The sequence below is a fragment of the Peromyscus eremicus genome, chromosome 1, assembly GCF_949786415.1.
Source record: "Peromyscus eremicus chromosome 1, PerEre_H2_v1, whole genome shotgun sequence".
Lineage (NCBI taxonomy): Eukaryota > Metazoa > Chordata > Mammalia > Rodentia > Cricetidae > Peromyscus > Peromyscus eremicus.
Window position 1 is genome coordinate 155,094,148 of NC_081416.1, and position 23,476 is coordinate 155,117,623.

At 44.9% G+C, this 23,476-nt stretch overlaps 1 protein-coding gene across 2 annotated transcripts in view; it reads left to right on the top strand.

The window, feature by feature from the left end:
• The window catches only part of Tdrd12 (tudor domain containing 12), an 88,385-nt gene that overhangs the window by 49,408 nt on the left and 15,501 nt on the right, over window positions 1-23,476 (top strand). The window contains exons 11-23 of one of the 2 annotated variants that reach the window (XM_059274875.1): window positions 8,290-8,350; window positions 8,676-8,783; window positions 12,177-12,362; window positions 14,085-14,241; window positions 14,673-14,800; window positions 16,019-16,210; window positions 16,428-16,556; window positions 17,643-17,760; window positions 18,420-18,559; window positions 18,700-18,920; window positions 20,189-20,288; window positions 22,170-22,357; window positions 23,022-23,232. In XM_059274875.1, the coding sequence (XP_059130858.1) occupies window positions 8,290-8,350; window positions 8,676-8,783; window positions 12,177-12,362; window positions 14,085-14,241; window positions 14,673-14,800; window positions 16,019-16,210; window positions 16,428-16,556; window positions 17,643-17,760; window positions 18,420-18,559; window positions 18,700-18,920; window positions 20,189-20,288; window positions 22,170-22,357; window positions 23,022-23,232 (1,939 nt within the window). Of the gene's footprint in view, window positions 1-8,289; window positions 8,351-8,675; window positions 8,784-12,176; window positions 12,363-14,084; window positions 14,242-14,672; window positions 14,801-16,018; window positions 16,211-16,427; window positions 16,671-17,642; window positions 17,761-18,419; window positions 18,560-18,699; window positions 18,921-20,188; window positions 20,289-22,169; window positions 22,358-23,021; window positions 23,233-23,476 lie in introns of those variants that run through there. The other variant, XM_059274868.1, reaches the window with a different exon arrangement.

Genomic DNA, 23,476 nt, shown 5'->3' on the forward strand with positions numbered 1-23,476 from the left:
GCACCATGCTCTTTAGACTACTTCCTGTTGTCTGGGGGTGTTGACATCTTTAGGGACCCAGGAAAGCTGGGATGCTAGCCAAGTCCTGGAAGAGCACCCACTGTCCAGGCTCTATGGGATCATCTGGGGCTAGGAAAGTGCAGGCCTAGTTGAAGCAGTCTGTGAGGCTGGGCCACCTGGGGCTAGCTGCTTTGAAGCTGAGGGTTACAGATTTTGAGGGAACACCTGGACATGGCAGAATGGTGGATCAGATATATATTAGGGGCAAAAGAAGAAAGTTAAGGAGTTTTAGCAAGAATATTTTCCTTAGGTATACATTTGAAATTTTTAGGTCCATGATCCTGGTAGTTGAGGGAGGGGAGTCCAAAGAACAGGGAAAAGGGAAGAGATCCTACCCTCAGGAATTGGCATGTAGAGAAACAGGCTGTTATTGACAGGAGTACTTATCTGGAGTCCATTTGAACCATGAGAGGTGGATTCAGGCCAGATCTCTGAAGCTTACAAGAAAATTTCTAAGTTTACAAAAAAAGAAATTTTTTTAGACATGTAGCATTCTCACTGTTTGTACACTGCTGAGATCCACATTGTAGAAAAGGCAGCAGACCCACAAGTTTTAGACATGTTATCATCCTCACTGTTTGTACTCTGTACTGAGATCCACATTGTAGAAAAGGCTGCAGACCCACAAGTTTTAGACATGTTATCATCCTCACTGTTTGTACTCTGTACTGAGATCCACATTGTAGAAAAGGCTGCAGACCCACAAGTTTTAGACATGTTATCATCCTCACTGTTTGTACTCTGCTGAGATCCACATTGGAGAAAAGGCTGCAGACTGTTATAGTGGAAGCCTGGGAATGATTCTGGGTTAAAGCATGAACACTCTTTAAGGTAAGCTCGGAGAGGACAGAGAGGACAAAGGCTCACTTGATGTTGATTTTCAGAATGAATACAGACCATGACAGCTGGGCCTCTTGCATCTCTACCAAAAGACTGCATGTATATAGATTATAGGCGTTTTTTAGCACAATGAGAAGCACTTTTAAGTCTATACTTAGAAGACAACCAAAGGAAATTTAAAATTTTGAGCTTGTGACTGTAATAATAGTTGTCAGCACTTACCAGAGGTAGATTAATAGCTTATCAGAATTCCATTGATTAATGTTAAAACTCTGAATTTTGAAGTCTTAATACAACAGTAGCATATCGACGGAAAGAACTCTAGAGCATTTTTCATTCTTTTTAAATATCTTAAATCACTCTCTTATAACTTGAGCTTTCATGTTTTCTGACCTTACATGACTTGCGTTTACTTACCTTAACACCTTCTTAGACCCTAAAACATTTTCTTAGATCCTGTAGTGGTTTGAATAGGCCCAGTCCCCATAGACTCATGTGTTTGAATGCTTGGCCTATAGGGAGTGACACTGTTGGGAAGTGTGGCCTTATTGAAGGAAGTGTGTCACTGTGGGGGAGGGCTTTGAGGTCTCCTATGGTCAAGCTTGCCCAGTGTGGCACACAGTTCACTTCCTGATGCCTCTGGATTAAGATGTAGAACTCTGTTTCTTCTTTAGCACCATGTGTGCCTGCATGGTGCCTGCATGGTGCCATGCTTCTCGCCATAATTATGGACTAAATCTCCGAAACTGTAAACCACCCCCAATTAAATGTTTTCTTGTATAAGAATTACAGTGGTCACTGTGTTTCTTCACAGCAATAGAAACCCTAACTAAGACAGATCCTTCACTCCTAAGCTTTAAACTTCACACCTTTTTTCTATCCAATCATTCCTCACAAGACACAGGTGGTTGATTACTGAGAGCAGTCATTGTAAATTAAAGCAAGTTCCTTTAAAGAAATAGTAAAAAGTTACTTTGAAATCATTTTGTAGTTTACCTCTTTTTGGAGTCTGATAGCAAGGTAAACTGTGTCTAGACCTAGTAGTAGCTTTAGAAGAGTGAGGCCTGAGGCCTGACTTTTACATTTGAAAAGAAGTGAGAAGACAGCTGAAACCTCGGTTGCTGCCTTAAACTGACAGAGCTGTTGCTAGCCTAGTCGTCAACACCATCAGAGATCTGAGAAGGGTGAATTTTACTTGAGTAAGCAGGAAGTACAGACCACGCAGGTTCCTAATCTACTGAAAATGACAGGGACTTCTGGCTACTTGGACAGTCACTCTAGGTTCCTCTGTGGTCATTGGGGGCAGAGGTCTCAGGCAGCATCAGTCTTCAGCCACCAGGCCAGAAGACCCAGCAGACTTTCCTGTGGAGGAGAAACTTTGGGGACTGGCCTACCTTGTCTATGTAAAGCAGAGTACTCAACTCCCCAGTGTCCTGCTTGTCCACAGTTTGGACAGGGTCCTGGCAGCAGTCGAGGTGAAGGGCAGATTTTTACCCAGTGGCCAGCTTTGCCACATTTAAAGCAAGCTCCAAGTGGAGTTCTTCCGCGTACACCATCTTTGTAGACTGTCCGGGATGCTGCCAGGAGCTGGCATGGCTCTTTTTCACAAAAAGCTTTTTTTTTTTTTTTATTTAATTTATATTTGATGTGTGAGTGCTCTGCATGTATACCTACATGCCAGAAGAGGGCATTAGATCCTGTTATGGTTGTGAGCCACCATGTGGGTGCTGGGAATTGAACTTGGGACCTCGGGAAGGTTAGGCAGTACTCTTAACTGCTGAGCCATCTCTCCAGCCCCCACAAAAAGCTTTTTGATTAAACATTTTAAATGCCATATTTAGTAGATCTCTGAAAATTTTGAAGACCATTTCTTTCTTAAGTATACCTGATTTAGTTACTTGCTTTAGGCTTAACTTTTAAAACATAAAAAAGAGGCTAAATAAGGATAGTTCTGAACACATTAAATAATTTGATCATTTAAAAGGTGACTAACAATTAACTTTAATTTCTTAATTATCATTAGCAGTTTTATAAGACTAGGACTTTACATTCTATCCCTGTTAGGTTGAGGCTTAAAAATAATATTTTGAATTGAAGCTCTTCCAGTATCAAAATAACACTATTAATCATAGGTACAGTCCATAGACTGGCAACTTTACTGATCCTTTTATAGTGCACCATTATAAACTAGACAAAAATTGCTGTGAATCTGAGTAGAACTCAAGGATTTATAAACCTTTGATTATCAAATATACCTTATTTATCAAACATACGGTGTTACTTACCTAAATATTCTAGCAGCTTGGTGTTAAACAGTTAGCAAAGACATAAGTAGTTAGACATACACTTTAAATCAGCTTTTCTTAATCTCAGTAGACCTTTATAACAAGCTATATATATATACTTTTTTGTTTTGTTTTTTTCAACACAGAGTTTCTCTGTATAGCCCTGGCTGTCCTGAAACTCACTCTGTAGACCAGGCTGACCCCTAACTCACAGAGATCTGCCTGCCTCTGCCTCCTGAGTGCTGAGATTAAAGACAGGTGCCACTACCTACACTAGGTGTAGAGGTCAGCTTCTCCAAAAGGTGTCCTAAAGGAGAACATGGAGGTGAAGACAATGACACAGTTTGCATAGGTGAGGGAGAAGTCCAAGGCCTGAAGTCCATGGCATCCTAAAACTTAGGGCTGAGTGAAGGACAAGCTGAACAGGAGATTGTCACCATATATTTCAGGAGCCAGGGCTAAAAGCCCAAGGAGACACACGTGCCTGGTACCAGGACTTTTGAATGAAGCCAGAAGGCAAAAACCAAGCCCTACCCAAGGGAAATGGTCAGAGGTGGGTACCTCGAACCTCCAAGAGTGCCAGAGACTCAGGAAGCATGTAAGACAACTGAGAGGGATCACTCACCAATTGCTGCTTACGGGTGGAAGGCCAAGCAATTGGTAGACCAGAAGGTGGGTCTGTTGCAGGCGGACTAGAGATAAGCGATGGGGTCCCAGTCTTCCCCCAACAGGAACACTAAGGCACCAGGAGAGCCTATTGAGTCTCGGCATCCGCATTAGGATTTAGCAGCAGAGAACCTTGGCGGGTCTGGGACAAGGTATGCTGCAAAGATCATACCATACAGCAGACCTCACAGAAGAAACTCATGCCCAAACTGATAGTTCTGTTCAAAGAAGAAAAGCATAAGGATGCCAGCCAGTTCTAGGCAAATCTCTGGCAATGCTTGTTCTCAAGAAGTGCCAGCAGGTAGTGAAAATCTTGAAGGAGCAAGAGTGGCTGGCCTACATCAACCCGGACTTGACTTTGAAAGAAGGAAGAACAAGGACTACAAATGCTTCCACAAGAGACTACTCCTAGGACATGAAGCCCTGTATAGAAGTCATGAAACAACCAAAGAGATGCCAAAGGGTACAGCTCAGCTGCCTGCTCCATCAGACTCTTGGAGCTTGAGCTGCTGTACAGGGGTTTGATGAATCTATCCAGAGGAGCCAACCTTCATTGAGGGTTACATGGGGAATGCATCAAGTCAGTAAGCAGCATTCCTTCATGGCTTCTGCATTAGTTCATACCTCCAGGTTCCTGTCTTGCCATCCCTCAGTTGACTGCGGCCTAGTTTGTGTAAGCCAAATCAGCCCTTTCATCTATAAATTGCTTTTGGTTAGTGTTTTATCACAGTGGTAGAAACCTAAGTTACCATGCCCATAGCCAGAAAAGGAGTACCTGGGATCAGCAGCACTGTCTGAAGGCTTGGTAACCATGTTCATTGTTTCTGGCTATTTGTTTTTGGTACATTATTTCTGCAATGAAGGCCAACTTAAAGGAGATGCCCTTTCCTCAAAGACCTCCTGCCTTGTCTTTGAGGACATTTTCAGGCTAAGAACCCAGTTAGCCTTCTCTGCTGAAGCTAAGGTTTCTTTTCCTATTTGTCAGGATAATGGCATTGCTCAGCCTTTGAGCACCTTCAGCCAGTTGTTTCTTTCTTAGATCTATGCCTTTCACAGAACTCATATGGAAACTCAGGTAACAGTAAATTTAGATCACCCTGTGTTAGGCCATCTTCCCCATTCTGGATTGCACACTACCCTTTCCTTTGGAATGCTGAACCCTTGAGTGGTGAAAAGTATGTGGGATGCACATCCATAGCAGAGGTCCAAACAACAGTGTTGTATTCCTGGGGAGGCGTGAACAAATGACTTCTCACCTTAGATAGGAAACTGACACAGACAAAAGTACGGATACCACCAAAATCCAGCTCTGCAAGCGAGGGAGTTGGTTGGGGTCTCTTAGAGGAGCAGTAATGACTTAAGACAACCAAATCACAAAAAGCCCACTCCAGCTTTGGGAGCAGTTCTCAAAGCCTGGAAACCTAGAGTGTGCTGCAAAACCTGCAGGCAGCTCAACAGGTTAGTGTTCTTTCCCGACAGCTCAGCTGGGCTCTGCTTTGCTGGTCTGAGGCTATCTCTCAGCAGTCCTTCCAACTTATATATGCCTGGGGAGGGGAGCCTAGTGTATCTGGTCAGTTTCAAGGAATTCCTGAAGCCTTTGAATTGTCTACTTTTTGAATTTAAGGAGTGTCCCTGTGGTGGTTTGAAAGAAAATGGCCCCCAAAGGGAGTGACACTATTAGGAAGTATGGCTTTGTTGGAGTGGGTGTGGCCTTGTTGGAGGAAGTGTGTCACTGTGGGGGTGGCCTTGGAGGTCTCATATGCTCAGACTTCATTCAGTGTGACACTCAGTTCACTTCCTGTTGCCTTTGGATCAAAATGTGAGGAGGAGGCTTAGCTCTAGCACCATGTCTGCCTACATACTGCCTTGCTTCCTGCCGTGATGATAATGGACTAAAGCTTTGAACTGTAAGCAAGCCACCGCAATTAAATGTCTTTTTTATGAGTGTTACCATGGTCATGATGTCTCTTCACAGCAATAAAACCCTAACTAGGACAATCCCTGAAAGATGGACTGTTTCACCTCCCCAGAGAACACCCTTTGGTTTCATCTGCCTGTAAAGAGTCTGTGTCCTGGAGCTTCCTCCTTGTTATTTCAACTCCCCTGTAACCTCCTGTGTCCTAAGAGCTTTTTCTCCAAGATAAAGGTTTGAGTCTGGGAGGAACTGCAACACAACAGGCCTATCTCTTTAGGGAGTTTTAGGTGTTGAGTAGAAGCCACTCTGTTCCTCTGAGGGCCTCTCTAGATGCCAACAACCTGAAGTTAGACAGATCTAAAGCATATTGTAGCCTCTTGCCAACTTCATCAGCCACCCTTGGATATGTGTGGGATGAGATCCCACTCACTTTTGTTGGGAGTGGCTCCCTGTAGCATTATTTTGAAAGAATATTTTGACGTTGAGACCAGATGTACTGGGGACTACTTGGATAACTGGTTAAGATATCTGGTATGGATGTGGAGAGTGGATGGCTCACCTTATGGTGGATAGGAGATAGGGGGAGAGATCACATACCTGCACTGGTCTATCTCTGCTTTTGTTCCAGCTGGCCTCCAGCCAGTAGGATAGTATTACCCACATTTAGGGTTGATTTACCCTCCTTAGTTGCAGTTCAATGTGCTGATTGTATCAAAATGCTTTCATAGATACTCCAGGGGTGTGCTTTATTAATGTCCTAAGATTTTCTTAATCCAATCAAGTTGGAAATAAGTTTAACCATCTTAATGTCATGTCCTTATTTCATATATGTCATAGTGTCATGTCTTTATCATATATGTGACTCTTCTGTTTTCCTAAAGGTGCTAATCATTTGGGGGATTTGTTCTTGCTATATTGTTGGCATTCTTGATGTGGCATTTCTGGTTTTTGTCGTCCTAAGGGTGGAGGCTTTTCTCAGGTGCCTTGTTCTTTACGTGATGTCCAAACACAGCATAAGGGTCTAGTGAGCCAACCAGGCTTCTTTGGTGGTGGATTGTGAATGCCACTGAATAAGCTGCAGCTGCTACTGCTGGCTGTTGGTGAACTCAGTCTCCAGTTTCTTTACTTGGGTGGGTCATGCTCCCCAGGGAAGGCTCCTGCTGTCCCCGCTCCCCTGGTGAAGTAGTCTGTGGCTACCCTGGATCCTGAGTTGCAGAAGCTGGCTGGAGGCTCCTTCAGTGTGCCTGCTAGTGTAGCCTCCTCTTCTCATTGAGGTCCTTCCACCTGCAGCCGTGCGGCTAGTGCCTGTGGCCTGAAAGCTTTAGCCTCCCAGAGACTTAAGCCCTGGACTTCCCCTGGGATGGGTGGGTAATTGTCTGCCATTGAGACATGCAAGAGTATCCAGACTTGGCCCCCTTCATTTCAGCCATTTACTGTGTCACACAGCCCAGGAGCTGAGTCTTAATTGCTAAGCTTTTGTGTAAGTAGTTTCTCCCATGATTGGTTCAGATTCAGTTGTCATATACCCATCTGTTTCCGGGTTTCTAAAATTACATTTGTTGTATGTTTCCTCTATGGTTATCTTTTTCATTGTTGCTTAGAATGCAGCTTTTCCAAGATGACATTTATATACCATAAGATGTACCCTCTTAAAGTGCAGACTGCAGTGGTTCAGGGCACATTCATACTCAGGCAACTAGCACCAGCAGTCTAATTCATCCCATTCAGTCCTCCCCCTCCCACCCCAGGGGTCACAGTCACTCTTCATTTCCTCATCCTCTGGCTAGCACAAATGGCTGTTGTCTGAGTTTCCTGGTTGGGGTATTGTTTAGAGCGAGTCATATTGTGGATCTTTGTAACTGTCTTCCTTCACATGCCAGAATGTTTCAGCTCTCTCCTTTGCTGCAGTGTGAAGGAGTCTGAGCAGCATATTCCATTGTGCACTGCAGCACATTTTATTTCCCCCGCTCATCAGCTGACAGACAGTTGGGTCTCGTAGCTGTGTGGACAGGAATGGGATTTCGGGAAAGAATATGCTTCACTCTGTGTAACCTAGACATCACACTTCTCCCCAAGTTCTCACCACAGGATATGCGTGACTTCTCTGCTGCTCTCACCAATCCTTACCCATGTGGAGGGGGAAGTGGGGCTGGGTATAAAGAAAAGCACTTTCAAATTACTTCTGCATTAGCAGAGGACAAGTTCCTATCTGGTATTCTCTGACTATAAAATAAAGCTAATGATTGATTAGACCAGTGGTTCTGACTTTAGCTGGCCCCCTTTCAGACAACTGTGTAGGACGTTGGCGACAGGGCTGGTAGCCCAGATGCCAGTCCAGGTTTTGAGTGGGAAACTGGAAACTGATGTGACCTCCATGAGGCCAGCAAAACAGAGCACAGTGTTTTCACAGATGTGCCCTGGAGTGGACAACCACTGTGTCTCTCCACAAGAGTTAAAATAGTAGTTCAACAGGGAAAAGGTAACGACTTTCTTCTTCAAATTGACTTTTCAACTGCTTTACAGATTACTACAGTTTTTAAATCCTGATCCTTTGAGAGCTGATGAGATCTCTGACCTGCAGCAGGTATTACAAACCCTAAAAATAAAATGTCAAACAAGAGAGAAACTTAGTGTTATTACGCCTCCTTCCCCCCTCAGGCTCCAGTCCCCCTAGATGGGGCTTTCCCAAGTCACAGCTTTGCAGGGTCTAGAGAGCTGCGGCTGTAGTGACTAGTTTACTTGGGGAACAGGATCTTTAATTTGGGTGGTTTATGTGTTTTCCAGGAGGCATGTATTCCTAGGTTTTTACATGATGATCTTGTGTTTTCTTCTTGATAAAAAGCCCTTAATACTCTGCTGCCCACTCAAGGAAGACCTGGCTCTGGTTGTCTAATGTCTGTGTTGGTTAGTTACAGAAGGTGAAGTCTGGCACACTACAGCCTGGTGTGGTACTCCGGAACAGGATTGAGCCCTGTCTGACCATGGATAAATCACCTCTGTCGGCAGACCTGAAGAAGGTGAATGTGTTCTTAAAGCCAGACTCCTGAAGGAATTCCAGCCTTTTCCAGCACAGGAGGGTTACTTTGTTCTGTTCTGTTCTGTTCTGTTCTAAGAGCAATGGGGCTGGAACCCAGGGTTTTGTGCATCCTAGGCATGCATTTTATCACTAAACAATATACCCCAATCCCATGGGAGGATTTTAAATAAACAGTTCTAAGGCTGCATTATATAATTCTTGCCTCTGAAATTCTCTTGAAATCTTTGTGATTTATTTCTCATGTATTTGTAAGTCTAGATTTCTTTTGCATAAAAGCCTATTGTGCAACTGTCAATCCTTTCTGAAATAAGTGTTTTTGGTTGAGACAGGGTGTCTCTGTGTAGCCCTGGCTGTCCTGGAGCTCACTCAGGAGACCAGGCTGTCCTTGAACTCACAGAGATCTTCCTGCCTCTGTCTCCTGAGTGCTGCATTAAAGGTGTGCATCACCATGGCTTTTCTGAAGTAAGTTTTTAAATGGGAGCTTAGAACACATTGCCAGGACAGTTGTAATAGTTTTTATTTATTCCTTCTCTCCAAAATTTCTTTATAGCCCTGCGATTTCACTTGGTAAGTCAGTTATATACACTTATGTGTCCTTCCTGACGTAAAGAAAAAGCCAAGCCACAAGGATGAGCAGATGGAGAGAAAGGCACTGTGGCCTTGAGTGGGGAAGAAATTTTACAGATCTGAGCAGGTAGACGGTGGCAGTGTGGTGAATGGCTATGGTAGGAAAGGCGGTGGACAAGTAGACATGCCAAGTTTGCTTCTTGACTAAGCACTACCAGTTTGTAGTGCTCTCAGGAGGGTGACTAAGTCACTTTCTGGTGAGCATTCCATGATACTGTTTGAAACTGTCCCAGTCAACAAGCCTGCCTGCCACCCTGTCCTGCAGCGTCACCCTCTGAGCTGCTGGTCGGGTTCCAGTGTCTCTCCTCACATGAACCAACTGGCCGCCGTAGATGTTCTGAAGACAACCTTTCACCTAGAAAAGAGAAAGCAACCAAGTGCAGTGCAGGGAGAAGAGGCTGCCAGACCGTTGGCGTCACTGGTGCAGTGCTGGGGGGGGGGGGGCGCGCACAGACCCCGGAGTCCTGAGCTCAGAACTTCGGAGTCAGCGTGTTCAGTATCATGAGACTCAAGTTCTGAAGAAGAAAACTGCCCCCAGAGATACAAGAACACATTGCCTCCATTTCACAGTAACGAGGTTTTGTTTATGTTTCTGCTCTTGGGACTGGGGATTTCCTTTCAGCTGGCCCCCGATCTTGCTGTATTTGGCTATAGTGACAGACACGAAAGGAGAGGAGGTTCACTTGCTTGCTGGATGTGTCCCCAGGCCTTCTGGGGAACTGAAGCTGTTGCTCACGTACTGCATGCTCCCCAGGCCCTCCAGGAAACATGCAGCTGTTCCTTTGGCCATATCCATGCAGATGTATAGAAGGTGCTATTGTAGACATTGTGGGAGGGGGTGCTGCTCAAAAAAGAATGCCCCGTAAGTGTAGCCACGCAGACCAAAAGGAGGCTGTGGTGTCACTCGGCATGCTATGACACTGTTGTAGACAAGATTGAGTCGTGTCAAGAGAGTCAGCATGTGTCTTGAACATAGTAAACATTCTGAGAGCTGATTGGTGACTGAACAGGTGCAGGAAAGTGAGGGGGAATGGAAGCCAGTGAGAAGTGTATCTGGATTCAGCTGAGGCTCCAGCCTGCTCCACCTGGAGAAGTAGTTTGTGAGCTAGTAGAAAAGAGCTTATCTGCCCGATCTGTTCCTGTGAATTAATGGCTCACTATACAAGAAGTAGAACATCCAAGCTTTAAGGGGCACTGAGGTAGCTCACAGCTGTAATCTCAGTACCTGGGAGGTGGAGACAGGAAGAACAGAAATTCATGGACAGCATGAGTCCCATGAAACTCTCAAAACACACAAACTTGAAGGGAAGGAACATTCAGAAAGAAAGAGTGAAAAATATTTTTATAAATAGTACGTTTGAGGTATATTGTACAAGTGAACTGAAAGAACAGAGGTGACCGTAGAGTAAAGTTTAGGTTTAACTTGAAGTCTGATAACTGAAAATTGAATTGCTAGAAACAAGGAAGAGGACAAGGGATTCTCGGAGGAGTGACAGCATTTTGTGGACCTGAGTGACATGAATCCTCATGTTGACAGTCAATATCTGGCTGGTACAAATGAACAGACTTCGGTTAAGCACATGGCTGTGACCTATCTGAATACAGAGGTCACAAAAGCCAATGTAGAAGTTGTCCCACCACAGGTCAGGTTTCAGAATGACCTCAGGCTTGTACCCCCCCTGCTCTGGGGACCTAGGACTTGAGCATTCAGTCATTCCAGCCCTACAAACATGTCTACACTGTGCTCTCTGTGAGCTATGTGGGTAGAAAGGTGTTCCTGGTTTGCAGTCTCAAGATGTACTTCCTCTACCCCATGTCCAGAGACTGCGGAAGTCTCTCCTCCACAAGGCTGTCAAGAACGAAGATCACATGAGCTGTAGGCAAAGGAGCAAGCTGCCATAAGTCCCTTCAGCTCAGCCAGAAGCTCGGCGTGGGGAGGAGGCCAGCATAGAGGATTCAGTGCCTTTTGGAACATTGCATTTGCGGTTGCAGATTTCTGCTGAAACAGTTCAGGTTTTAGTGATAGGGGAAGAGATTACTATGTCAATAAAGGCATGAGGTTTTGATTTTGTTGTTTTTTAATGTTAAGGTTGGTGAGGTGGCATGTGGGAACTGTGGCCAGAGGGCGGGAGTTCAGGGCTGGAGAGCTGGCTCCACGGTAAGAGCACTTGTTGCTCTTGCAGAAGGTACAGTTTGATTCTCAGCACCAACCACATGTGGCTCAGAATTGTCCATCCCATTCCAGAGAATCCAGTGCTCTCTTCAGACCTCCACAGGCACTGCATGGACGTGGTGCGCAGACGGGACATGCCACCAGAACGTTCAAACATGCAATGAAGAAAGAAAAAAAATGGAGAGTTTGGGGCCAGCCTGGCCTAGAGAGCAAGCCCTTGTCTCAAAAATCAGATGAGGAATAGTTTTGACAAATGAGGCAGATGGGCTGGCAGAGCTTTCAGACAATAAGGAGACAAAACCACGTTCTTGTTGCAGTGTGCTGTAGTTATCCAGTCAGAGGGCTGGCTACTCAGTAGATCCTTTAATAGGTTCAGAGAACCAACGGTCTTAAAACAGGAATTGGATACTTGGAAAAGATTCACGCAGAACCTGAAGTAGGACTTGGGAGCAGAACACAGTAAGCCACCCGCTGGTGTCCTGGTGGTGAGTGTGGTGAGGGAGCTGTGAGATGGGGTTTTTCTTTGTTGTCATTCATCCTTTTCTTCCCTTCTTCCCCCACCATTTTCTGTAGGCTCTTCAAAGAAACAAGTTCCCGGGACCCAGCCACACTGCGTCTTACTCTTGGCCTCCGATTGCCCGTGGCTGTGATGTGGTAGTCATTTCTCACTGTGGAAATGACCCTTTGTTGTACCTGCCACCGCTGCTTACGATTTTGCAGATAGGGGGCTGCTACAAGTCACTACCAAGTAGAAATGGAGTAAGTTGGAGGTCATTTTGAAGTGGATTAAATGTTTATTTTCAAATGACTCTTTTTCTTTCTTTTTTTTTTTTTGTTTTTTTGTTTTTCGAGACAAGGTTTCTCTATGTAGTTTTGACACCTTTCCTGGAACTCACTCTGTAGACCAGGCTGGCCTCGAACTCACAGAGATCCGCCTGGTTCTGCCTCGCAAGTGCTGGGATTAAAGGCATGTGCCACCACTGCCCAGCGTATATTACTCAGTTTTTTCTCCAACTGCTAGTCTAACAGCTGGACTATCAGCCAGGCTTGGTGACACAGGCCTATATTCCCACTGAGGCAGTAGGGTCACAGGTTTTAGGCCAGCCTGGGCTATGTAGTGGTTTGAGTACAGCCTCAGACACACGTTCAGATCATATTTGAATGTAACAAAACCTGGACTACTACAGAACAGCCTCTGCTTCCTGAGCGTCAGTGCCGGGTGATTCTGGCCGTGATTCCCATCTGTGGCTTTTAGAGAGGAATATAGAGTTTGTAAACTGATCTTGCCTTAATTCACATCATTGCCATACCAGCTGGATGAGATGGTCATGCCATGTTGTTACTGTCTCACATGTAACGTTTAGTGCCTGGAAAGCTGTTGGGTTAACTACTGAGCAGTGGTGAACGTGTGATTAGAAGTTCAGTTTCTGTTGTCTCATTCTACATGCTTTTGTTCCATAGCACCCCTCACTCTTTAATAGTCTTTCCCCATGGGTAAGAAAGATGAGGGAAATGGGACATAAGGACCAAATGGTGGTGGGTAGTGCCTTGCTGGGTTTGGGCTCTAGAGGACAGTCATTATAAAACTTGCATCCCAGAACATGGTACAAAGGATGCAGTCTAGAGGGTCCACCATGCACCATAAATAAAGCAAGTGTGGCAAGGAAGCATGCTTAGGTTTAAAAGGATACTGGGATTTATTTTCCCCTAACCCTGGCATACAGTGATTTGTCTTTGGAGTTCGCACTGGTCATGTACTGACTTCACTGTGTGCATTTATACCCCTTAGTTAGGTTAAACAGCTGAGCCCAGCTGAAGATGGAAGTGCCATTTTGTGCTGAGACAGGCCTTCCTGGGGCAGAACGTGACATCCAGCCCTTACTCTGCTTTCTCCTTGCCTCCATGGGCAGCCTGCTCGCAGGCCTGTGGAGAAGTTGCACTTGTCTGGCCCTTCCTAGAGGAAGGAGGACATCAGTCTTGGCTCAGTGGGAAACATGGCAGGCAGGTCACCTTCTGGGGAGTCTGTGGGCTGATGGGAGCTGAGTTCCGAAGCGGTCTAAGGAGAGTCAGAGGTGACCACTTTTTTAAGGCATTCGTCCATCCTGGTGCTTAGGAGCAGGAAATTGAGTCCCACATCCAGGTTCTTATTTTCCTGCCGATATATTAGCTGTACAGCCTTGAGGAGTGACTTCACCTATGTACCTCAGACATATCCTGTGAAGTGAGGAAGACTTAGCCCTACTCTGTAAGAGTATGTTATGATGGGATAAATGACTTAGGGAATGCTTTGGTTTTAGCTTAAGAAGAACTAGCTCAGTGTTTCTAAACCCACTCTAATGAAATTATATTTTCCCTTTTCTCATCTGTATGATGATAGCTAAAGACTGATTCTATGCCAGGAGATGGTCTAGATGTTTTGCATGTACTATCTTTGATTCCTAACAACTGTCCAAAATGATTTGAATCTGTTTGTCTTTGCAGCCTCTTGCAGTCATCGTGTGTCCTGGGTGGAAAAAGGCCCAGTTTATTTTTGAGTTGTTGGGAGACTGTAGCATGTCCTCCAGGCCTCTTCATCCTGTGTTATTAACAATTGGACTGCACAAAGATGAAGCCAAAAATATGAAGCTTCCAAGAGGGTGTAAGCATCCTTTCCAAGCTGTTTGATTTTCTTTAAGGAAGACAGCGAGCTTGCCTAGGCAGCCTGGGACGTCATTGCTGGCCACTGGCTCTGACTTGACTTCCTAATTACCAATGGGTGTCAGCGGTGAAGGCTCAGTCTTGACTCACATCTCAGAACACTGCGTGATTTCACCCAGTTGTCATATGCTACTGACCATTCACTGTCATATGCTGAGCATGGAGTTGAGGAAATCTGCCTTTCAGGCAAGCAGAGCCTGTGGCAGCTGGGGGTGTGGTCAGATACTGCAGCTAACACGGGGTGGACAGGGACTTGCCTTGCTCACCCAGTAGAGAAGTGTCTGCTGAGAAGGAAGTGGAATCATGGTGAAGGAAGTGGTGGAAAAACTTGTAGAAAACCTAAAAGATGTTCATTGTTTTTTCTAAATGTAGGTGATGTGATTGTCACAACTCCACACAGCCTTTTGAGACTTCTCACATACCGAAGCTTGTTATTTCTTAGACTGTGCCACCTGGTTCTGGATGAGGTGCAAGTATTGTTCTTTGAAGCTAATGAGCAAGTGAGTATGGACACAGTGGGTGTCATTGCTATCCACTATGTGTTTCTGAAATGTGTCAGCTCTTCAGTGCCTCAAGCGTCAATCAGAGAATATCCAGTTGGCAAATCAATTGGTTAATATCTATAATTTACAGGACAGTATGTTTACCTGAAATTTCCTTCCTAATGGTAAATTTCCCTTTGAAGAACAGAAATTCCCAAGGAGATTTGTTAGATATTTCATTACTATTTCTCTAATTATAGAAGGAACATTCTTAAAAGAAAATTAAAAAATAGAGGAGCACTTGAAAAGAGATCCACTATCCCTGGTCTTGTACTAAGAGGAAGTCAGTCTGTTTTGGAGTATTTCCTTCCATTTAAATAGCTTTTTATTGATACATACAATTAATAGTAAGAGCTAGTTAGTACTGATTTAGAACTTAAACTTTGCAGTTAATAGTGCTATGCTATTCTGCAGCTTGATTGTTACTGCTCATAAGCATAACAGCTTATTTGAAACCTGTGCCTTGTACATGCTAGGGAAGTGCCCTACTGCTGAGCCACATTCCCTTAAGAGACTGAGGTTTTGTGAATCATTTGTTAGAAGGAGTGTGACATGCTGACCAAGAGTGCTATTTGGGAATGTTGTTGGCCCCCAGGTAAAGTTCAGATGAATAGTAAATGTCTAGATGAACAGTTTTGTGCCATTGCTTTTCTGAAAGCAGTGGGCAGTTTGGGTTGCTGTGGTCAGCATTGCTGTCACAGCGTGCATACTGCCTGCCTGCCATTCGGAGACCTGGGCCTGGGTTAGGTTGTGTTTTCTATGCCAGTTGATAAACAGTGGGTTCCTATTGGCTTAGTTCCTATTTCCTTTGCTAGTTAGGTTGAAAATTAATGCAAATTGATCATTGTGTCTATTCTTCAATGTGTTGTTTGTTTTTAGTTGATGGGATCATCTTTCTATAATTGAGTTTTGAAATTTTTAATATAAGTATGCTAATCCCTGTTACAAACATTGTATATACCAGGGTGCTGTTTGTAGCTTAATTCTGTCTCAGTGGAATTTTACAGTGTTTATTGACCAGACATTTTCTTCTTTTAAAAAACTTTTTTTTTCCTTTTTATCTGTCAAAAGGCTTTCCCCACACTAAAAACATCATATGGATAGTCCCTGAATTTTATGTTCTAGCTAATTCTTTACTCTATTTTGAAACAAAGATTAAATTTACTAATTTTTCAGATGTTTGCCATATTAGATAACTTTAAAAAAAATGTTGAAGTGGAAGAGCGGGAGTCCGCACCCCATCAAATTGTGGCAGTGGGTGTTCACTGGAACAGACACATAGACCATCTGGTCAGAGAGTTCATGAAGGATCCCTACATTGTGATCACTGCCCTGGAGGAGGCGGCCCTCTACAGCAATGTCCAGCAGGTGATGGGGAGGGGCTGGTGAGCTGGAGCAAGTAACTTGTATCCCTGCTGTCTGTCAGATGGTGTCTGTGGGTTCAGCCCCAGGTGTGTAAGTGGGAGTTACAGTTATATTGGTTTCCTTTGCATTCTTTCCTGTTACAATGAAAATCTCTCTGGAAGAAGTTCCGCTGGAGAGCCTTGACACCTCCAAGAGCACCTGTTTCTGTGTTCGTCGGCAGGTGGTGCATCTGTGCCTGGAGTGTGAGAAAACATCTACTCTGCTCCAAGTTCTGGACTTTGTTCCAGGTCAGGCCCAGAAGACCTTGATCTTCACCTGTTCCGTAGCGGAGACAGAAATTGTGTGTAAGGTAAGCCTGTCCTCACGCCAGGATGGTCTTATGAGTGGTGGGAGCCGTAGCTGAGTCTGCTGGTCAGAAATAGACAGAAGCAGGGAAGGAGATGCAGTCTCACAGTATAACTCCGGGCTCTGCAGGAGGGGCTGTGGTGGGAAGCACTGAAAACAGGGACCTGGCATGGAGGAGGAGCAGTGTGAAAGGATTGGTCAGTGAAAAAAACTCAGACCTGAGCCTGGGTGGTGGTGGCTCACGCCTTTAGTTCCAGCACTTAGGAGGCAGAGGCAAGTGGATCTCTGAGATCAGGGTCAGCCTGGTCTGTAGAGAGTGAGTTCCAAGACAGCCAGGGCTACACAGAGAGACCCTGTCTTGAAAAACTACTTAAAAAAAAAATCCAAAAAAACCCACATCTGTACTCTTAAACCAAGAAGATACTAATGAGGTAATATCACGTAGAGTCGACATTGTAGACAGAAGAGCCAAACAAATCGTCTTAAAATTTATTCTGCTTCATCTAATTTTATAAACATTTCATGCAACAATGTAGAAACAAAGCCAAATACAAGATTAAAAACTCAGTACCAGGGCTGGAGAGATGGCTTAGCGGTTAAGAGCACTGACTGTTCTTCCAGAGGTTCTGAGTTCAATTCCCAGCAACCACATGGTGGCTCACAGCCATCTGTAATGAGATCTGATTTCCCCTTTAAATATGCAGGTGTACATGCAGAGCACTCATACATAAAAAAATACATAAGTAAAATTAAAAAAAAACAACAAAAAAAGAAAACTCAGTACCATGCCTTCCTTTCTATCATAAGCTACAGCATACAGCTTAAAAGGCCTTATTGACAGTAGTGCACATAATTGATGTGGACACATACATGTGCATGTTATTTAAAAGAAAGGGAAACAGTGTTTAACTTAAAATAGATCTTTAAATGAAGACTACAGAACCTTGGGGTGTTTCAGTTGATGGCCTCATTCTCAAGACTTACTGCTTTGTGCTCTTGCTGGTAACTGCAAGTTGACCTGGGCAGTTAGCAGTAGAGCTGAGCTCACGTGGTCCTGATGGTGAACTGATGTCTTTGATTTCCTCTTTAGGTAGTAGAAAGCAATTCAATATTTTGCTTGAAAATGCATAAAGAGATGGCTTTTAACTTAAACAGTACTTTAGAGCAGTGGAAGAAGAAGTTAAGTTCTGGCTCTCACATTGTATTAAGTAAGTATGTTGATTTCTGTTTGTGTTCAGACAAGGCTGAGCTAATGAGATCATTTCTTCATTTATATATCTCACGTTCAGATTTCATATTTTTAAGGTTTCAGAATTCATTAGTAATCTTCATTTCAGATGAAAATTAGCCTCCTCCTTCAAGATGCATCTAGGCACCCCATGGCTTTCAGCTTAGCAGGCAGGGTTCTTTCTGGAGATCCAGTTTGGGTTTCATCTCTGTAGAAAGTCTTATCTGTGCGTCTGTCTGTCTGCCCATTCCTTCATTCATGCACACATCTGTAATGATAGTAAGTAACTGAAAAATAAAGCTCAAAATGTACAGAGCAAGTGAAAAGTCTGTGGGCAGCCTGATTTATGATAGAGGAAGACATTTTTCAAGCTAAGAGGTCGCTGCCCTCTGGAATTTCATCAGGTTGTAGCATTTGGGGCAAAAAGAGAAAGATGTTACTTTGCATATGAGAAGTGTGATGCAGGGCTATGGGTGTGACTTAGTGTGTGCCTTCCCTAGTGTGCATGAGGCCTGAGTTCAGTCCTGTGCACCTCAGAGACGTTAACATGTAGTAGAGAAACATGGATGCAAGGCCTGCTTGTGAGAGTTCATGCAGAAACTCCCATTCATGGGACTTTGTGGACATTCTTTTCTCCAGCCTTAACAGATGACTGCATACCACTCCTGGCCATCACCGATGCCACATGTGTGGTTCACTTCAGCTTTCCTTCCTCGCCAAAAGTGTTTGGTGGTCGCCTGTATTGCATGTCTGATCATTTTCAGAGTTTAGCTGAACAGGTTTGATCAATTTTTATTATATTTCTTGTTCCACTGTGTGTGTGTCTGTGTATTGGCAAATTCAGAGCCTACAAAGCTTTATTGAGTGAAATCAGATTGGTATGGATGATCTGCCTCTTTTATTCACCTCCAATTTTAAGGGTTCTCCAGCAGAGCAGGGAGATAAAAGAACCAAATCTGTCTTGCTGCTGACGGAGAGAAATGCAAGCCACGCTGTTGGTGTCCTGCGATACTTGGAGCGAGCAGATGCCAAAATTCCATCAGAGCTGTATGAGTTTACCGCTGGGGTCCTGGAAGCCAAAGAAGACAAGAAGGCCAGAAGACCGCTTTGTCCGTATCTTAAGGCCTTTGGATTTTGCAAGTAAGCCGATACTTTTTAAAATTCAATAGTAATATGCATTAAAATTCATAGGTAATAAATTTGCCCCTTGATGAAAATATCACACACCTATGTCGCTGTGTTAACCCGCTCAATGCAAAAGGAGCACCAAGAGGTTCCCACATGGACTTCCAGAAATGACTACCTTCTCATAGCTGTTAACACTGAAGCTCTGCTTTTTTAAAGGACACATATTAATTGTACATATTAATGGGATTCAGTGTGATGTTCCCATACCTTTCCCAGTTTCTAGCAATCACAGTTCTACTTTCTGGTCCACTTGATTTTTAAGTTTCCACCTGTAAGAGAACATGCAGTGCTTGTTTTTCTGTGGCTAAATTGTTTACTTATTTCTTCCATTTCTATCCATTTGCTGCAAATAATAGGACTTCATTTTTCTTCATAACTAAATATTACTGTGCTCTCTCTGTGTGTGCTGTTTTCTTTTTTCATTAATTTATTGATAAGCATTGTGTCAGTTTGCTTTTTTGCTGGTATTAAAACACTCTGATCAAGGGCAACTTAAGTGGGGGGCTGATTTCAGTACTTTATTTTGTGGCTTTCTAGTCTGTTCTGTAACTATATTGCCATGTGGATATCCACTTTTAGTTAGTGGGCCTGTGGCAGTTTGTGGTTGGGGCTGTTACATATGGCACTGCTCTGAATGTTTTCATGCATGTCGTTCTAGGGAATATGTGTGCACTCCTTCAGTGATAATAGTTAAGGAGAGACTTCTGTCTTAGAGGTCAATTGGCCTTTGCTGCAGATTATGGTGATGTGTCTGGAGGGGCTGGAGAGATGATTCAGCAGTAAAAAGCACCGGCCACTCTTCCAGAGGACCTGGGTTAGATTCTCAGCACCTCCATGACTGCTCACAACCATCTGTGACTCCAGTTCTAGGGGACCCGACGCCTTCTTCTGGCCTTTCCAGGCACCGGACATACATATGATGCACAGACACACATACAGGCAAAACAACCATACACAAAATGAAAACACAACATTTAAAAAAGAAAAACTTCTCTAGGAAGAATAAAGAACTCCCTTTAAGTTCCTCCAGTATTGATTAACTAGTGGAGCTGTCCCTACATGTGTGTTAATCGGGACCCTCCACAGTCAGGAGCTACTTAGCGGTTAAGTATTCAGAGTGAAACTTCTGATTGTAGCTACAGCTCAGCTTCCTGGAGAAGCTCTAACACTTCATGTTAACTTTGTTTTAAAATCTAGTCTTTTTTTTTTTTTTTTTTAAGAGACAAAAGAATCTGCCCTGACCGGCACCACATTAATCCAGAAATGGATATCCCAAGGAAATTATCCAATGAAGCTCTGCCAATGTTTGGACACATTAGGGTAAGTTCTGCTAGCATCCTTTGCTGAACATTCATTTTCATGAAGACTGTTTGTTTTAGTTTCTTACTAGTTTTCTAGGGGAATTTTGTACAATATGTTTTAATTATATTTATTTATCTCCTTCCAGATCCACCTCCTTACTCACCCAACTTTGTGTCCTCTTAAAAAAAAACAACAACTAGAGAGCCCAGTTTGTGTTGCCCACATATTCTTGATGTGTGGCCCTCCCCTGGAGCACGTGGTCTGCCAGGGGCTGCACTCTCAGAGAAAACGGAGGCTGTTTGTAAATTAACCACTGTCTGTTGTGCTAGCTTGCTAGGGTAGCTGTCACAAAGCTCTGCAGTTGGTGACCTACAACAACAGCTGTGTTCTCAGTTTTATATCCGGGTATGGGCAAGGCTGCATCCCAGCCAGTGCAGAACAGACAGCCTGTCCTTGTCTGCCTGGTCTCCAGTCTCTCCTGCCTCCTCCTGACCCCTGCTGCCTCCTCCTGACCCCTGCTGCCTCCTCCTGACCTCTGCTGCCTCCTCCTGACCCCTGCTGCCTCCTCCTGACCTCTGCTGCCTCCTCCTGACCCCTGCTCCCTCCTCCTGACCCCTGCTGCCTCCTCCTGACCCCTGCTGCCTCCTCCTGACCCCTCCTCCCTCCTCCTGACCTCTGCTGCCTCCTCCTGACCTCTGCTGCCTCCTCCTCACCCCTCCTGCCTCCTCCTGACCCCTGCAGCCTCCTCCTGACCTCTGCAGCCTCCTCCTGACCCCTCCTGCCTCCTCCTGACCCCTGCAGCCTCCTCCTGACCTCTGCTGCCTCCTCCTGACCTCTGCAGCCTCCTCCTGACCCCTGCAGCCTCCTCCTGACCCCTGTAGCCTCCTCCTGACCCCTGCTGCCTCCTTCTGACCCCTCCTGCCTCCTCCTGACCCCTCCTCCCTCCTCCTGACCTCTGCTGCCTCCTCCTGACCTCTGCAGCCTCCTCCTGACCCCTGCAGCCTCCTCCTGACCCCTCCTCCCTCCTCCTGACCCCTGCTCCCTCCTCCTGACCTCTGCTGCCTCCTCCTGACCCCTGCTGCCTCCTCCTGACCTCTGCAGCCTCCTCCTCACCCCTCCTGCCTCCTCCTGACCCCTCCTGCCTCCTCCTGACCCCTGCTCCCTCCTCCTGACCTCTGCTGCCTCCTCTTGACCTCTGCTGCCTCCTCCTGACCCCTGCTGCCTCCTCCTGACCTCTCCTGCCTCCTCCTGACCCCTCCTGCCTCCTCCTGACCCCTGCTGCCTCCTTCTGCCCCCTCCTGACCCCTGCTGCCCCCTCCTGACCTCTGCTGCCCTCTAGGGCATAAACAGGAGGAAGGAGAGGCAAGAAAATGTGGGTGAGGGGTTGGGATTTGTGTGGGTTAATATGTTCAGCATACACCTGTACAAAAGCTTTAAAATACACATGAAGTTTGTTAAGTAGATATATAAAGAGTTCAGTTAAAAAGCGAGCAAAGGAGTGTGTAAGTTTGTTTATTGTGTGTATGCATGTGAGTGCACTGGTACAAGGGCAGAGATCAAAGGTCATTCTGCCTCTTTCTGGGATCTGAGCACCAAGGATCCATCTCAAGATGTCAGGGCTATATGCAAGTACCTCCACTACTGAGCCATCTTTCTGACCCTAAAATGAAGTTTTTGAGTGATGGGATTTTCTCTAAATTATCCTTGGTTAAGTTTAAAATGCGAGTGAGGTTATTGTTTATTCCGCTTTGGGTCAGTATTTGACCTGCATCCTGGATTCTCATTCTGTGCTTTTGTGCAAACCTTGCGTTCTTAGTATGTTTGCTGATTTCTGCAGACATCACTTGTGCAGGTTTTGTTTCAGCTGTGTTCTACATATGACTGCTGTATTTATTTCAGATAATACCTTTTTACATTTCAAATGCAACCAATTACTTTGGTCGTATAATTGATAAACACTTGGATCTTTATGCAACTCTCAATGCTGAAATGAATGAATATTTTAAGGATCCCAGTAATAAAACAGCTGCTGAAAAGGTGGAGAGTTTTGGGTTGTACGGACTAGAAGAAAAAACAATTTTCCAGAGGTAAATTATCGGTAATCTCCTCTCTACAGTTGTGAGACATGAATAATTTAGTCATTATTGAATACTTATTCTCACTACTGTCTGTTGTATGAGTGTGTGTACCCTGAGCCTGGCCACCTCCCGGAAAGGTGGTGCTTGCACACTACGCTCAAAGCACTTGGTACAGATGTGCATAGGCGTTACTAGCTCCTGAGCACAGAGTACAGTGGCCATGTTCTTCCAAATATTAATTCACCGCTGTGTGTAGCACACACACTCCTCTGTAACAGTGAATGTCTCTCAGATTCCTGTAAGAGAGGCATTGTCACTTTACAGAAAAGCAGATGGAGCTGGCCCTTGTTGAGGAAGCTGTCGAAGGCCAGCTCAGTGGGTGGCACAATTTGTGGTCCAGCCTGGCCACCCAGCCCACATGCTTGTTTGCACTTACCTTTCTGAGTCCACTGTTGGTGTGGGCCTCATCTCAGCAAACAGTGTCTTTCCTTTGCTGTGTTAAGCTTAGTTCATGGATTAGGTCCAGGGTTGGTTCTGTCGAGAAGTGCTGCCTGTCCATGGTGCTGTGTGCTTCAGACAGTGTCAGGAAGGACTGCTGCTGTAGGGTGGGGCTGCGGTGTGCAGAATAAGCTGGCTTCCTTTGGGGTTCCCTGATGTCTCTGCTGTTCTTTAGGGTGCAGGTGTTGGAAGTGAGCCAGAAGGAAGACACCTGGGGATTGGGGAGTGTCCTGGTGAAATTCATAGATGAAGGCGGGACCAAGCTCATCTCAAGAGACCAGCTGCTGCTGCTCCCAGAGAAGTTCCACACTCTGCCCCCTCAGGCTGTGGAGTTCATTGTTTGTAGGGTGAAACCAGCTGACAGTGAAATTGAATGGAACCCAAAGGTGGGTTACTTTACCTTTTATGTTTTATTGACTTAGGCAATACATTTAACCCAGAACATACAAGAATGGTACTTATTTTAAGTGTGTATATGTGGAGGGATTTTTTTTTTTAACATGGGGTTTCACTATGTTGCCCAGGGTGGTCTTGAACTAGATTCAAACAGTCTTTTTGGGTCAGCCTACTAAATAGTTGAGACTCTAGCTCCTGGTGTTTATTAGTCTTAAATTCCAACCTTTGCTGTGT